The sequence below is a fragment of the Sinohyriopsis cumingii genome, chromosome 11 (genome assembly GCF_028554795.1).
Source record: "Sinohyriopsis cumingii isolate HCF-2022 chromosome 11, ASM2855479v2, whole genome shotgun sequence".
Classification (NCBI taxonomy): domain Eukaryota; kingdom Metazoa; phylum Mollusca; class Bivalvia; order Unionida; family Unionidae; genus Sinohyriopsis; species Sinohyriopsis cumingii.
The window spans coordinates 105,632,632-105,649,223 of NC_142971.1; the positions used below are offsets into that span (position 1 = coordinate 105,632,632).

The window sequence follows — 16,592 nt, forward strand, 5'->3', positions numbered from 1 at the left end:
AGACATTTAAGGTGCAAAAAGAACCATGTGTGCTATAGATGCAGCTTTCATTTTAATTTCCAAAGGGAATTGTTTCATCAGACTAATCAAAATGCATCTAGATGCAAGTCATGAAGAACGATCCATTACAAAACGTCATATTTAGCTCCCTCGTTTGCGACCGAATGGCTGGATATTGCCACAACAATGCTAATATATGGTCTTTCTTTAGGCAAAGGAAATTAAAATTTAGCTATATATGCTCAAAACTACTAGATTTAGAGCACATGCTTTTTACATACAGTTAGTTTATTGTGTAATGATGACTATCTGGCCATCTTAAAATGTATAATAGTCACTTGAAGTATTACATTTTCTTTGAAATTTTCAATAAATTAATTCTTGTGTCTATAAGTTACCGCTTATTATCATAACTATTGTTCAAATACGTGGCCGTCGTGTCCACTGTAAACTTATTATTCTGCCGTTCAGCGTGCCGGTATATATATATATATATATATATATATATATATATATATATATATATATATATATATATATATGCTAAAAGCAAGAACTAGAAGGCTGACGAATTTTATTGGACTGTGACACAGACATGAATAAATAAACGTTTTGTTACCGAATAAAATGTAATGAAAAATGTCAATTAAAAGATGTTCAGTGTAATTTAGCATAACAATGTATGATCAAGTTGATACTGAGACTGTTAAATATTTGAACATATACTTCGTATGTGCTTATTTGTAATTAGAAAGTTTATATACTTTAAGACAGTGGTTCTCATCCCATCATTTGGATGTTTAGGAACGATATACTTTGTCAAAAGTTAATTATCTTCTTAACTCGTAACGCACATTTACTTTCACATAAAAATGGTTTGAATAAGTACTTACTTTTTATGTCTCGTTTCAACAAAGCCGATATCTTACAAATGACTTAATAAGCTATTTATCGAGACAAACGTCAACGCAGATGCTTAGGCAATTTCTGTTGAAATATGAATACATAAAATGTTTGAAACACGCCTGTCCTTTAATGTTTAAAATCACTTTGACTATATTATATCTTCTTTTCAGAGTATAGTTTTGAAATATTTAAATAAAATTAAAGAGCGGGTTAAGCTTATAGACTTATGAGCTTGTGTTTTAACTGTCTTTATTAAAGTATCAGACAATGGTAGTCTTTGCTTCTAAACACATTAAATCTATATGATATTTACAGATTTATTATTTTTATTCTGGTTTGTAGTATTTACGGAAGGTGCTGAATATCTTAAATGAAGGTGATCTGGAAATGTACGCTAATCTTAGAGGAAATTTTTATGATTTTCCTACAAGCATTATTATCCATTTTTGAGAAATTGACGTCCGATGAAGATGTGCTTAATTTAAATAAATTGACAACGTTCATCAGACTATTCAAAACATGTACAAGTCAGAAAGGACACACACCCAGTAGAGTTCTGGGGAGCAACTGTCCGCCACCTAAATATTTTTCAAAAGTTAATAAATGTGTCATAAAGAATTTGTAATATGGTTTCAGTTATATAGGGATCATATTTGATTTCGATTATTAGATGTACCCTTTCTAGAAAAGCTACCGTACATGGAGAATACATTCCTTCCGAAAAAGGCACATGTGAACAGATCATTACAACTTTACGGCCTCCTTTGCAACCGAAATGAAGCAACACAAATAAAAAATAATCTACATGTGACACAGCATTTATCTGATTTGTAAATAGTATTCTTTCTAAACAATTTCAGCAAAAGAGTGAAGTTGAGATTAATCAGTACCAGGATTCATTGTGTGCTGTCTCACTTACTCAATTCAACTTTGTAGATCGTTCAGTATTGGATTTACTGTTGTAGTTAAAAATAACGTAGCTGATACTGAGAAAAAGCAATGCTTAATTCTCTGTAAACCTGTGATTTTTTCGGTGTTGTCACTTTTCATCTATTTAGCTATATGTAAGCAGTCCAGCTATATTACTGAAACAGAGTAAATGTATACAGGGGGAAACCATGTAACAAGCGAATAGTGGTTTGATAGCATGGACTTTACCTATATTCTGCACAATATTTAGTCATCAGAGAATAACAGCGTAAATAAAGCACGAGCAGATAGTAATAGCAAGTAATGCAAATTATTAAACCATGAAAATTATACAAAACAATTGTGCCAAATATCGGATAAACAGTACAAAATGTCATAATGCGATATATATTGCAATATTTTGAAATATTGTGAAAATGAAAATTGAAAACCTATAATATATATTAAATAATCTAACTCTTAATATACTTTAAAACATTTCGTACGCACGCAATTTAATTCACAGAAAATAATTTGTTTTATCGCCACACAATGGTAAGCGGTAAATGTAAGAAATCGCACTTTATTATGGCATTAATGAAAAAAAACTATAAAATATTCATAAAAGACTTTTCCTTCTAATCAAGGTATTAAACATTTCGTAGCTAATCCATGCGGATTATATTTTCAGTTTGTATTGCAACATAATGACATTATGTTTGCTTTAAAAGAGTGAAGAATTTAATCCTTCGGAACAAGCCACAAATGAACCTATCATTATATCTTTACGGCCACCTTTGCAAACGAAAAGAGTTTGAATTGAACTTTTATGTACAATTCCTTTGGTTTTATATGAAGGATAAAGTTCAAGAATTATTCGTGGCGACGGAATGCTCAACACGTGCCTTGCTCACATATCTGGAGGTTTTGATTCCAGTAGGTACCGCTTTCACACGACCAAACGTTCGGCTTGTTCCATGCACACTGGATGTATTTCGTACAGTTTGTTGGATGCCTAATGTAACCTTGAAAGGTCTCATCACACATACCTATAATTGAGAAAAGAAAGACGAGCGTATATTATCTGTATAATAGAATTCTGATTATTCACTCTCAGAATTTTACATTATTACATTTAACGTTTGCAAAATATATATCTGAAAACGTTTCCAGTGAAATTTCTTCAGACTAGAAGTTTACATTAAATTTGCCGTCAAGGCAACCAAAGCAACGAGAATGGCATCAAAACATGTATTTCGGTGGAGGAATACCAATATTTTGGCTGAACATCAGAGATCAAGAATAATATTCTCCAAAAATGAGAACTCTTATGTGATTGACGAAGGTGATGTGAAGACCATATGCAAATTTCCAAAAAGTCAAAAGGAAAACAATTACTAAGAATATTAACATATATAAATATACAACGAACACACCGTGTGCATTAGCTGGTTCCGTGATATTAGTACAACATTTTATCAAAATTTGCGTGTAAACCGTGCGGCCGAAATGATTCTAGTATTTGGTCTTTGTGGATACTTTGTTCATACGGCAGTTATATGTGCAAGTGTGCAGAGAGGCAAAAATATTGGTTCTTTCCCCGACAGGTTTGAAAAGTAGAGTCTCAAGGTCAACATGAAGAGCAACAACAACACTGTCAATTGGTGCTCATATATATGGATGCAAACGCATGATGTTTTGCATGGATTGTGAATGCTGGGTATTTATATTAAGACAGGTCTCTTTTAAAAATTGGAAATTGATGATAAATGAAGTATATACGAATGTATCATCTCCTATATGGTCAACGCTGTTCGAAATATATATATACTTCATATGCCCACATAACGTGTTGTCTTGATAAAAAGCAGGGTTTATACAGTTTATAACTCCTGTTAGATGGTTTTAACATGCATGACTAATTCTTGATATTGGGAAATAGATAAAGGGAGGTTTATTGAATTGATGATATTAAATTAATAAATCCATTGTTCCGATCAGTCGCAATATTCTACAACATAAATTAGGAATTTATAGCTGTGCAAATTAAACACTTTCTATTTTAGCGCATATATAAAGAGCAGAGTTCAAACCTTTCATATTAATGGTGTTTAGTCGATCCATCCTTTATTACTGTTTTAGTTCCTTCGGGGTTAATTTCAGGATCACTTGCCTTTCGCTGTTAATCAATGACTGTCGTATATATTTATTACGAGAATGACAAACTTTTCAAGCTGTAAATCATAATGTTGTAAAACTGAGAGTATGCTAAATTATGGCACTATATGCCTATACATTTTCAAGAAGCAAATGCTTTTCTAGTTAGCACTACGCAACAGAAACGTAGAATGTATATTGATTTTTCAATTTATTGCACGAATGACAAGCTTCACTATTTGAAGTCAAAGCTAATGACACAATATCACAACAACTCTGGATTTAGCGCAATTTATTTTAAATTATTTTAGTTTAAAAATATTTATTAACGCCAAAATTAAGCATTACGTTCCGCTTCCACTAGCCTCAATTGGTCCCCTTATCCTTCGAATAATAAGGCTTTTGCTGAATTTATCTTCTCAAATACATTGAATGACCGCAAAATATTGGTACCTTAACTCTTTAGGATCAACATGGTCAGCACCCAGCAAAACGGTGTACATTTATATAATAACTAAAATGATTACCTTTCAAATACAGAGTAAACTACAAAGAATCAGTCCTTGTGAACTGGGTTGGAAACAGTTTATCAGAATAATTAACACACATCTAAGAAGTTCACGATCGAATCACGTGCACGTCTACTCAGAATCAACTAATTATCGCAAAATGCAATACAGAAATGTTTTTAGGAGCTTTCATACGGAATATCTTAAAAATGATTAAATTATTTTATATCCATTTGCTTTTAAGTACAAATGTAAAAATATTATTTTAGTTCCCAAAAGAATTTTATATGCATATTTTAATGAGTCGGTTGTATTGTTTTACCACCTGCGTGTAGTAATATTTATCGTATGTAGTTCCTGTTTTTCAATATACATAAAGCAAATATTGTACATTTTGTTACATCTAGAACATGTGTGAGACTATTCTTCGGTTCAATGGTCCGTCGCAAAAACATAAAATCTATTATTATTATCATTATTATTATTGTTATTATTATTATTATTATTATTATTATTAGTAGTAGTAGTAGTAGTAGTAGTAGTAACAGTAGTAGTAGTAGTAGTAGTAGTAGCAGCATTAGTAGAATCCTGATGTCCATGAGATTATTATTTCAAATCATGCGAAGAGAATCATCCACATTAATACTAATCTTACAAGGTTTGTGAATATTCAAATTGATCCATTTATGCAAACAATAATTGTTCTTTACTCTGAGAGACCAGATATTTGCCACAGTAATTAACCCGTATTGTGCTCGTGCAAGAAAACTGGTTATATATTTTTCACAGTTTTACTGATTATTGATGACAGTTATGAGCTTTGTCCAATTAGATCAGAGAAGAAATCATGCACTTATTCTTTGTAAATTATATCCTGAACAGCACTAAACGGTAGCTGTCAGCATGTCTCAATAAGTGCTTTTGTTCTAAAGGGAAAGAGTGAAACTTTTCTTTGACCTTGGTGTCAGAAATCTATTATGTTCCAAAGGTATCGATCATCATATCGAAAAGTTACTTAAGCTGAATTTGCAGACACATGTTCTAAAATCACCAAATAATTTACATCAAAGATTCAAGACTTACTCTCAAAACCCTTTATTGTCAATGTGATAAGATAATGGATTGTATTTTAAGTGCTTTTTATCACTTGACCAAAATAGGAACAACAGAAAATATTTTCCTCAGCAACACATTGATGATAAAGAGATTTACCAAATATACTTACAGTTTACGGAATTACATCCGGATCCACCGCTGCCTGAAGTACTAACAACCCTAGTCATTGCAACAGAGGAAATACTACAGTTCGTAAAGTAACCAGCCGAGGTGCATTCTGTGGAGAAAAAACAATGTCTCTACGCGTTATTGCAGCCTCCAAGAGAATATTGACTCTTGAATGTAATTCTTGCATCGATTTTAAATCAATAAAATGAAGATATTACATTTTAAAAGATTTGTAAACAAAGTTTTCTTGAGCCAATGACAACTGTTGCATTATCTGAACCACAGAAATCCCTTTCAGCGAGTTTTGAGTTCATTTTAAATGAACGAGATGCACGGCTACTTTGTCCATGTAATCACGTATGGTAAACCTAAGATATAAGTTTTAAAATGTTTCCTTTGCAACTTTTATACTAACCAATTCAAATATTTGCCATACCAGTTCATTTCCAACATGTTTTTTGTTTGCCCTACCTGAAATCTACAGTTCAAATTTATTTGCATTCTTACGATTTCCATCATGTGCCAATATCATTAATATAAATCCAGAGAAGAATGTTAATTAATTCAACCAAATTATCATTGCCTTATCCAAATAAATTTTATTATAATCCTTATTTGTCAGTTGTTTGTTTTGCTATCTGACTTGTTTGTTGACTCTAGTGCTTTCACATTTATCATAGGAACCAGCTTGAATTATAATGTTGTCTCCTTCTTCCTCTTCATATTTGTCAGATACGTTTCTTGAAAGTACAAATTGCAGCAATATCCCTTACCTGGTGGATATTCTGGTGTATCGCATTGCATGTATTTGATATTCCATTAAATTAGCAATGCACTGTCTTTCACCGTCTGTAGTAATAGGTTTGGATTTGTCTGAAATAATTCGTATTATCTTATCTATTTGTATTGCTTGTTTAAACGTCCAGCTTGCTCATTGTTGCGCATTTGTTACCAATAAAAAGATCTGGATAACCATTTTCTCGTAAAGATCAATCCTCAATCCACTATAGTTGCCTTTTGTTTGCAATATGGTACGAATCTGTATATAAAATGCATCAAATTGAATTAACACTTATCATGCAAAGATGTGCAACTTTATTTATAAATGTGAAACTTTCAACTAGGGTAGGTCTGCTGATATGTTCCAAAGATTACAATCCAGTTCTTTTAAAATGTATCGGTTATCTGTCTTTCATCGTGTTCGTGAGAACAGTGAGACAATTTTTGCCGACTCCAACAGGATAAAGACCGTTTCATTTTTTGTTTATATTCTATGCCTACAACGTTAAAATATTTCCCAGGCGAAACATATGTTCATATGCATGTTTACATAAAAACGGCAACATTACATTAATTTATGCCACTTTACTTTTATATTTATTAGTTCGTTTAATCTGAATAAAATGAAGATCTTACAGCAACCCTTTAGGAGTCATGTTCTGGAACGTATGTTATTTATATAATTCTTCACTTTTTGGTGACAGAGCTATGTGGCTGAAGAGCATTGATGTGTGCCGAACGATTTGATTCGTTTTTAGAATTTTGAATGATACATCGCCATTGGCTAATGCAAAGGTCACCAGAACATGAACAGTAAGCTGGTGCAGCTGACTGTGGCGATCTCATTTTAATCATATTGCAAGTTATTTTCTTCAAAGACTGGCCTGGTTGTTTAATCTAAACCATTATTATGCCTATTTGGGCAGCATTCCTTACCTGGAGGACAAGTTTGCTTGTTGCATTGAACGATCTGAGATACCTTAGAATCTCCCTCACATTGATTTCCACAATTCTGGGGATTGTTGCAAGTTCGGTTCCTGGTTTGGGCTTGTTTACCTAACCCACATGTAACGTTCCAGCTTCCGTCTGAAGTCCAAACTGTCCAATCGCCCCAAATTCCGTCCACTGGTCAAAATTAAGTGAAAACATATAGACGTAATGAGTACAAATAAAAGAAAGCATTTTCAGTAAACATTTCTAATTGACAAAGTCAATCAGAGTAAGGGGTAAGTATTATAAAGTGTCTATTTTGCCCAACAATTAAAAGATCAACATTGGAAAACTTAAACATACAACTTAATTTTAAAAGAAGTTTGTATAACGTTTCAAGTATATGCTCACGAAGTCAAACAGGGATACAAAATATCCATTTTGTGCTGATATTGGAGTTATTTTTAAAATCTTCAGGTGGTCCACATGCGGGAAACAAATTCATGTTTTTACTGAATAGAAGGATATGAGTGAATTTGTTTTACTTGAATATGGTTTTGGTTCCTGCATGTGACCATCTGGAAAACAAAACAGAGTCCGCAAATTTTGATCGGTACTTTGCATCTCTAAAACTTTAATTCAAATTTGGCCTGTTTCTTGCATTATTTTTTTCTTTCTTTTTACTGATCAAATTTTGGGACATTCTTCATACTAATGTGGGGGTAAGTTAAATTATATAGCAGGCGTACGAAAGACGGCGACCCACAAAAACAGCAAGACGAAAAAGCAGCTTACCGTATTATCGTATTATGTTTCTAACAGCGTCTACACGTTAATAGATCAATGATAAAATATTAGTTTGTCTTTCCCATTTGAAGAATTACTAAATTAAACAACTTTACATTATTCTGTACAGAAGACTAGATCTCGGTCTCCAGCTGACAATACAACGGGGCAAAATAAAATTGGATGCAGTAGTTATCTAAGAGGTACTTACTGAAGAAGGGGTTATATGGCAGTGTTTGAACTTTACTCGAATTGCAACGAAAAGACATGACACATTTTTTAAAAGGGAGAACAAAATTTGTAGGACATTATTGATTATACCCAAAATAACCCACAGGGCAATAATAATAATTTGCGTATCACGCTTTCAAGTAAACCCAGTGTTGAAAAGGTAAGGTGCATGACTGCTGTCAGTAAATCGTATATCAGCAGTTCGAGCCTCAATGGGAGCAATTCATGATATATATATATATATATATATATATATATATATATATATATATATATATATATATATATATAACTCTACTATCTTTTTCTTTAGTGAGTTAAGTTTGTTCCTCTTGCACTTTTTCTTAATTCTGTCTTTTTTCTCATACCATCTATCCAACGATTTTTGTTAGCCTTGAAATAACCCTGATTGGATTGTGTTCTTAAATACTGCTATTTCAATTGGTTGCTTACATTTGTCATTCTGATGCTAAATGCTTATTATTGTTTATCATGCCACTGGATTCTTTAAACTGATTATTTTAGTCATGACCATTATTGTGTGTGTGTGTGTGTGTGTGAGAGAGAGAGAGAGAGAGAGAGAGAGAGAGATAAACATTAGGAATGGCCATATTGAAACAATTGAAACTGAAGGGGACGGAGAGTTTTGGAAGCTATCGTTTGCATATGTTCAGTTGTTCGCTTGCTGGAACTTGACTGTTATATACCTGTTTTCTTTTATCTTATGACCTAAAATGTATATGCGAGTTTTACATGCGCTTGTGAAACGTCAAAACTGTGCTAGAGGGTCTATCATAGCTGCTCAATTTTTAAAATTCAAATTATATATATATATATATATATATATATATATATATATATATATATATATATATATATATATATATATATATATATGCGTGTGTGTATGTGTATTATACGTATGCATATCCATAATGAAGCACATATAAAACAACTGTATATTTTTCACACCAGAAATACTGCCGATTCTCCGCTTCAATTGTTCATTCGAATATTGATTAGAAATTGGTGCACGTCTTTTCAAGACTTGCTTTTATGTTTACTTGCTTACAAGGAAACCAATGCTACCATGACCACTTGAATTTCAATGCCATATGACCTTTAAGCAGAAGAATTTGGGAATATATAATGATAAAATATTATGGTATACATCTGTCATTTATAATGCATCCTCCTAAATTTCGAAGTCAGTGAATATAAAATGTACAATCTCTGGGCAGATAAATACAATGATATTGCACGATGCCCTCCTCCCGCATCACCACCCCTAGAAAAAAAAACCACGAAAAAAATATATTAATCACTAAATATACAGGAGTTTCACGGCTAAATACCATGTATTTAAAGATGACGGGATACTGTCCAGTTCAACATTGGTAATGATGTTGGTGATAAGATCATAACATAGTGCACAGAAGTAATATAATCGTGTTGAATGAGTGCCTCACGTTCTGTATATTTTACAGCTATTGTACACTCTCTGTCTGTCTGGCTATCTCTCTGTTTGTCTGCCATACATGCAAATCAAATACGTAAATATTGAAGAGAGAGTGGACTACTTTATCCAAATAAGTTTCCTATGGATCCGGGTAATGCCCCATAGTGACCAAACCCCTTTGTATTCCGCATGGATTAAATTGTTTTCTTTCAAAGCCAACAATAGACAAATTTTTTCCACCTAGGTAGGACAATTGTTGTAGGAGTTTTAGCAGTAATAGTACTTACCCCGAGAACAAGATTGAGTGTTGCACTGAACGGTTCGAGATTCCGATATACTGCCATTACATTCTTTACCACCATTTAGTGGCCAAGGATTTGAACATGATCTGGCCCTTACTTGTTTCATAGTACCTCCACCACATGAAGCGCTGCAGGAACTGGAATCTGTCCAGGCATACCACGCATTCCAGCCACCATCCACTAATTTGTGAGTAAATTGTGAATATTTAACAAAAGTCCATGTAAGGCAAGGGAATCGTTAGAAGGTAGATTAAATAGTCTGACTGCCCTAAAATGGAGATCGGCATAACTTACATTTTTGAACGCATGGATGTGCTTTTCTTTCCCATTCACCCTATACCATGAACATATAAGAATTAAACAATAAATATTTCCAAATATTATACTGATATTATTATACTGATAATACCACACGTTTGTCGGATTTGCCCATCTCATACCGGTTACATCTTTTTCATACCTGTCTAGTTGTTAATGGTTTATCTCAATACTTATGTCGTAAAAAGGTTTGCTGGGGGAAACTGATTTGCATAATTTCTTAACATCACACGGCCATTTTATCCGCCTATATAGAGCATGTTTTACCCATATCATAGCGGTTGCCATCCCTGGCCATCTCCAATATATCTGCAAACGGTTTATATCTTCTGCCTACACATTTAAAACAGAGTGAAGAAAAAACAACTTTGTCTAACTTTGTTTAAAATGCGCCAAGTTAGCTGCTTTTTCTCTTCTATCAGACTGGATGACTATTCACACTAAAACATCCACCATTCTCGTTCAAGTCGCCGAAATCCTTACCTAGAGGACAAGTTATTTCGTCGCATGTAACGTTTTGAGACTCCTTTGAAGTTCCGTTGCACGGTTTTCCACCATTTTGTGGAACTGGACTTGTGCAGGTCCGGAGCCTGGTTTGAGGTTGTGTACATCCACTACATGTGATAATACAGTTTCCATCTGAAATCCAGTTATTCCAAGCGCTCCAGCCTCCATCTGCCGTTTACAGTGACAAAAGCGAACAAAGACACCATCAAATTATAACAAAATGAACTCACTGTGTTTATTAAAAGCTTGCATTAAATAGCGTATTGAAAAGAATGTATGCCATTGAATGGCTGCAAATAATCACTGCGAAAAAATTTATGTAATTTTTCAGAAGAATCCTGCTTGTAAATTGGATTATCAAACCCCAAAACCAGGAGTTGCTTAAAATATGTCGTGCAATTCATTTTGTCAGCAGCATTGTAAATAATGCGTGTTCACAAAAACCTGAATGTCCTAACCTTGAGAACGTATATATAATTTGTCCAGCTGGGTAATTCTACAAATACAGATCAAGGCAACTCAACGTGGTTGCATGATCACTCTCTGAAAGATGATGTATATTGCTTATGTAACTTGGCAATTTCTATTTGATACTTTATGTCTTTAGTTTCCAACCATTTCCTCAAGTATTTGATCTTATTACAAATGCATCTCTCTCTCTCTCTCTCTCTCTCTCTCTCTCTGTTACTCGAATAAAATGGCGCATATACTTTAGAAATTGTTTTGTTTTGATAAAGAAAACAGTATTTAACTTTGGATGAAACGAATACCAAAAGAGACCGCTTTGTTTGTTAACTGTCATGGAAAGGGAAACAGTGAAGAAGGAAGAGTCGATTCCATAATGTGCTTCTCTTTTTACGGCAATCACATTTGTCAGACATCGCCTTCTGAAGGAAGATGGTCAAATGCTACGGATTTTATATATAAGTACATTCAATAATATTTCAAAAAACGCACATTTCTGAATATGTTTCTTATATTGTTTTCTCATGTTAGCAGTTTTTATGCCATTCATCTGCACAACCTTTACTGGTTTATATTCCAAACAGTGTTCATAAGAGTTGCAACATTAATATGATGTTTCCATCTCCAAAAAGATCAAGTCTTTTTCCTTATTACCTGTTTCTATCCTGTACCGACACATCTAAAACTATTTCTGAACACGCATATATTTTATTACATTTTTATCTTTGCTGTATTTCTTTCGAATGATTGACCCGACTCTTTACTCTATAATGTTTGCATTTTTCTTTACTGCAGTAACTGTAAAAATGATTCCTTACCTATTGTACAAGTTTGATTGTTGCATGGAATGGACCTACATTCCGTTGTAGTTCCGCTACACTGATTCGCAACGTTCTGGGAAATATTTATGCAGGTCCGGTTCCTGAATTGAGCCTGTAAACCTCCACCACATGTAACACTACAGGTTCCTTCTGACGTCCAGCTGTTCCAAGCGCCTAAGGTGCAATTTACACCTTAAAATAAGTGGAAAAACAGAGACGAGATAACAATATGGAAGGTCGAACACATTCTATTTATCAAGAAAAATGTAATTGACACGGTATATTGAAAAGAATGTAGCTCGCTGAAAATAATTACCTCGAGCATATTTCATGCAATTTTGGATCAATCATATTTAAACCTAAGTATCCATACATCATTTTAAACATGCTATGTAATGTTGTCTTCAGCGGCATTCATTATTTTATCGTTTTCTGTGGTTTGCTATTCGATATATCGTTCACGGGCTGTCGGCGTGCTTAGCCCATCTTTCCTCGAAAGTTTAGTGATTTGGATAAACATTAACGTTACGGTTACTGGGAATATAATTAGTTGTGTGTGCAATTTAACAACAAACAAACACAAACACTGGAAAGGGACCCGAACAAACTATGCACAAAACCTCTCTCACTCGTTAGGCAACAATTGTGTGCGTTGGTGTCTGTGTGTATTAATTGATGTAGAGCTCGGATTAGTGGGAAATTAGAACAATACAGCATTAACATACATTATCAGTAACTGCATTTCATAGTACATTACTTATGTGTGCACTACTACAGAGCGATAGTATTGCCACAAGTACTTTGCAAGTTTAGACAAATCGAGAGAAGTTTGCCGTCTGGTGTGTGACCACGGGGTTGTGCCGTTAACATATGAGATCACCCGTTGCCTGCAGCTTTTATAGGTTCCATGTATACATCGATATAACAGGATACTAAAACAGGTGAGATTTGCCTTTTTGGGGCAAACAGCGTTGAACGCTCTTGAAAATCTCGTCGATACATTTGCTTTTTACAGTGAGTTTTTTTTTTAATGTGGACGTTGGACATTCAAGCACATAAATATATTTAAGCAATTCTTAATTATTAAATCTTATGGATGAAAAATATAGTTTAAAAAAAATTATAAAATGATAGATTGTCCCTATTTTTCAATCCGAGTTCATCTGAATCTGCATTGACGAAGGCAGGTCACTAAATGGCAATGTGATCCATATCAGTAAGTTTGTTATCTTAATTCCGTAACGTGGCAATTAGTTAATAATTGTTTTAAATCATGTTTCCACAACTGTCATCCATTTTGTCAAATGTTTGATTGAAGTACTTGCAGATCACTACAGAAATGGGTAAAGTAATATTGTATTTGAGTATTTATAAATTATCTATCTTTGTTTACTATTAACTCCAACAAGTAAAATTTGGTTTCGCTAATATGATGGAAATAGAGGTCAGTGGGAAACAAAAACTGGTTTGGAAGATTTACTTCCCATATGTATAGTAATCATATAAACGTTTGCCAGACATGTCCCTCTAGAAGACGAAAGGCAAATACTACCAATATATGTAGTCGCATTCAATGAAGCCAAGTAATTATTTGAGAAAAGCAAATATTTTCAACATTTGTTATAGATTAGGAGCCTACGCAATGGTCCAGATTGCATCCAGTCGGCATATAACTGCAGCAATGCGTGTCTCAATTCATTTCTCTTGGGAGATAAACTACCTATCCATATGAAATCCAATATTCTGATGTTTTTATTTATTAAGAATGCACAGAGGAAACCTATTCTCCTGTGGAAAATTTCATAAAATTTTCGTTAGAGCAGGTTAGCAAAATTAAAATAAGTCTATCGATATTGTAAAAACGGTAATCGAGAGACAACTAGGTTATGCGGCATGTTTACAGGAAAACTTATGTAAACAATGAATAACTATTATGAAAGGTCACAGGAAACTAATTATTTTGTTACAACGAAACCAGTCGCGTTTTTTATTAATAAAAACCGCATTTTATAAGACTAAAGGTCATTGATTGGCAGAAGAAATTACTGGAAAATTAGTGAGCTATTTTTTTATAAGAAGACAACGAAAGAGTAAAGTGTTCCTAATAGCCTAAAACCTTGAATCATTTAATGTAATTGCTATTAACGTAAATGTACTACAGGGTCGTTGTTTTACTGTGGCATCAAACAGGGACAGGTTTCTCAATAACTAGGTTAAACACGCACACTTTTTATCGTTTAATCTTCTTAGATGGTTCACTGGATGTAAATGTGTATTGATAATCTTACAATAAAGGTATAGTTAACTGCCCAAACATTTACATCACGGCCAAGTTCAATTAGTTGTCTATGCTCGTTTATTTGAGGGTGACCCAGATATTATGGATATTGAGTACGTTTGAAGGCACTTATGTAGAAGCAGTTAATTACACATATTCAGAGAGAATCAGTTCTTAAGCATTAAATACCAGGAATGCGTTTAATGTAATTTAAATAGATGGACAGCGTTTGATAGGAGTAAACAGCAAGATATTCCAATCTTTTATCATGCTTCTTGCTTCCCAGTGTAACTTTATAAAGATAGGAACGGTTATTTTGTTTTCCTGCCCCCACTTCCGGTCGGAACCTCTTCATCAAGATGGATAAAGGTAAGCAGCAGGCGTCTCCGATCATGCATATTTTCCACTTCTTCCCCTTAGAACTTCTTCTTTAGCATTAATAGGAGCAAATAACTAGTGACTCCAGTCCATTCTCATGGCGTCAATTTCACACCGGAACGTCCTCATCAAAATAGGATGAATATAACCATGACACAAATTAATAATATTCTAAGCAAAATTATAGGGAGGGAAGTGGGAGACTTTACTCGATTTTCTTGCTGCTTAGTTTGCTCTTTACATGAATTATGTGATGTAGCGTCTGCCTCATATGCGGGTTCAAACCCTGTCTGAGTCATACCAAAGACTTATAAAAATGGTACTATCATCTGCATTTCTTGGCGCTCAGCGTTAAGAGGTTAGAATTAGGATTGACCGGCCTGGTGTCAGGATAATGTGACTTTGTGGGTAGCAAATAATACATGATGCCCCAATGCTAGACACATCACTATAAACTGCACACTGCAGACGTCGTAGCGATATGAGTAAAAGTTGTTAAAGCTACGTTAAAAACCAAATGACACACACGGACACACATGATGTGATGTGCATTTAAATGCTTATGTAGTTATACCGACCTAATGCTTGATGGCAAACCGTGTTAAATGCATGTGTCTGTTCCTGTAATTTCCGGAAATGTGAAGCATATTTTCTATATGACAAGATAAAATAGTATCTCCTAAAACTCAGACAGTTTCCACTTCCCTCTGCGTCCGTAAAACATCCTCTTTTGCCTGAACAAACACCAACGATTTCCAGCCTTGCCATCTGACATAGCTCTATGCCAAACTGGCTAGCAACGAAGGAAACGATTATCCAAGTTCTAAATTTTAGAATGACAATGTTATTGTGTTTCATCTGCGAGTTATCAATGACTGAAGCCTTGAATAGGCTCAACAAAAGTTTGTAACTTTATGAAAAACACAATTTAATTTATCCATATTTCCCTGGAGCATATTTGAAATAAATTGCAGGTAAAATCAACTACAGAAAGAAAGAAGGAAAGAGAGGAATCAGGGAAATAAGGAAGAACTGGAGAAATCAAGAATAAAACAAAATTGATCACTATCGTAAATTCTCTAGTTCTGTAAAAGAATCATTCCGATATACATTATTGGTGATGTATATTCTGTAATTTTAGGACAACTATGATTTGATCTTACAGACACATGTAGGATGAATGGTTACTTGAAAATAGTACTTACCGCATACAATTGACTGAGTACAGCCCGCTGAGACAGTTCTAGGATATAAAGTAAAAATGGAATGGAACATTACAAAGTTCTTCTATAAGACCTGTTCTTATTGCAAAATTCTAGCAATGTTCAATGACTGTGAGGAACAATCAATACTATGAACCTGGTTTATTTGCTTATTCAATGTTAAACTTACCATCACAATCGCAGTAAGTGGATTGTGTCCCTTAATTATCCGAGGAAGACAAATTACAATTTGTTTTAGGAAAACAAAAACACAAAAAAAGTAAACAAATTGCCAACTGAACACGTCTGTAGCCATAACAACAGTCCAAACCCTATACTACACCCTATGGTATCTTAGAAGCTTAGCATGCATTTGTTTAGTAGCAATACGTTTGTGCAAAATTTATGAGCACGTGTTACCATGCGGAAA

At 33.9% G+C, this 16,592-nt stretch overlaps 1 protein-coding gene across 1 annotated transcript in view; it reads right to left on the reverse strand.

Moving 5' to 3' along the window:
- Positions 1-560: 560 nt before the first annotated feature.
- The window catches only part of LOC149789219 (SCO-spondin-like), a 151,489-nt gene continuing 135,457 nt past the window's right edge, over positions 561-16,592 (reverse strand). The window contains exons 30-36 of the mRNA XM_089973588.1: positions 16,166-16,203; positions 12,302-12,496; positions 10,995-11,186; positions 10,179-10,373; positions 7,422-7,610; positions 5,707-5,814; positions 561-2,864 (exon numbers count right to left, since the gene is read on the reverse strand). Of these exons, the coding sequence (XP_089829714.1) occupies positions 2,710-2,864; positions 5,707-5,814; positions 7,422-7,610; positions 10,179-10,373; positions 10,995-11,186; positions 12,302-12,496; positions 16,166-16,203 (1,072 nt within the window). The 3' untranslated portion in view covers positions 561-2,709. The remainder of the gene's footprint in view (positions 2,865-5,706; positions 5,815-7,421; positions 7,611-10,178; positions 10,374-10,994; positions 11,187-12,301; positions 12,497-16,165; positions 16,204-16,592) is intronic.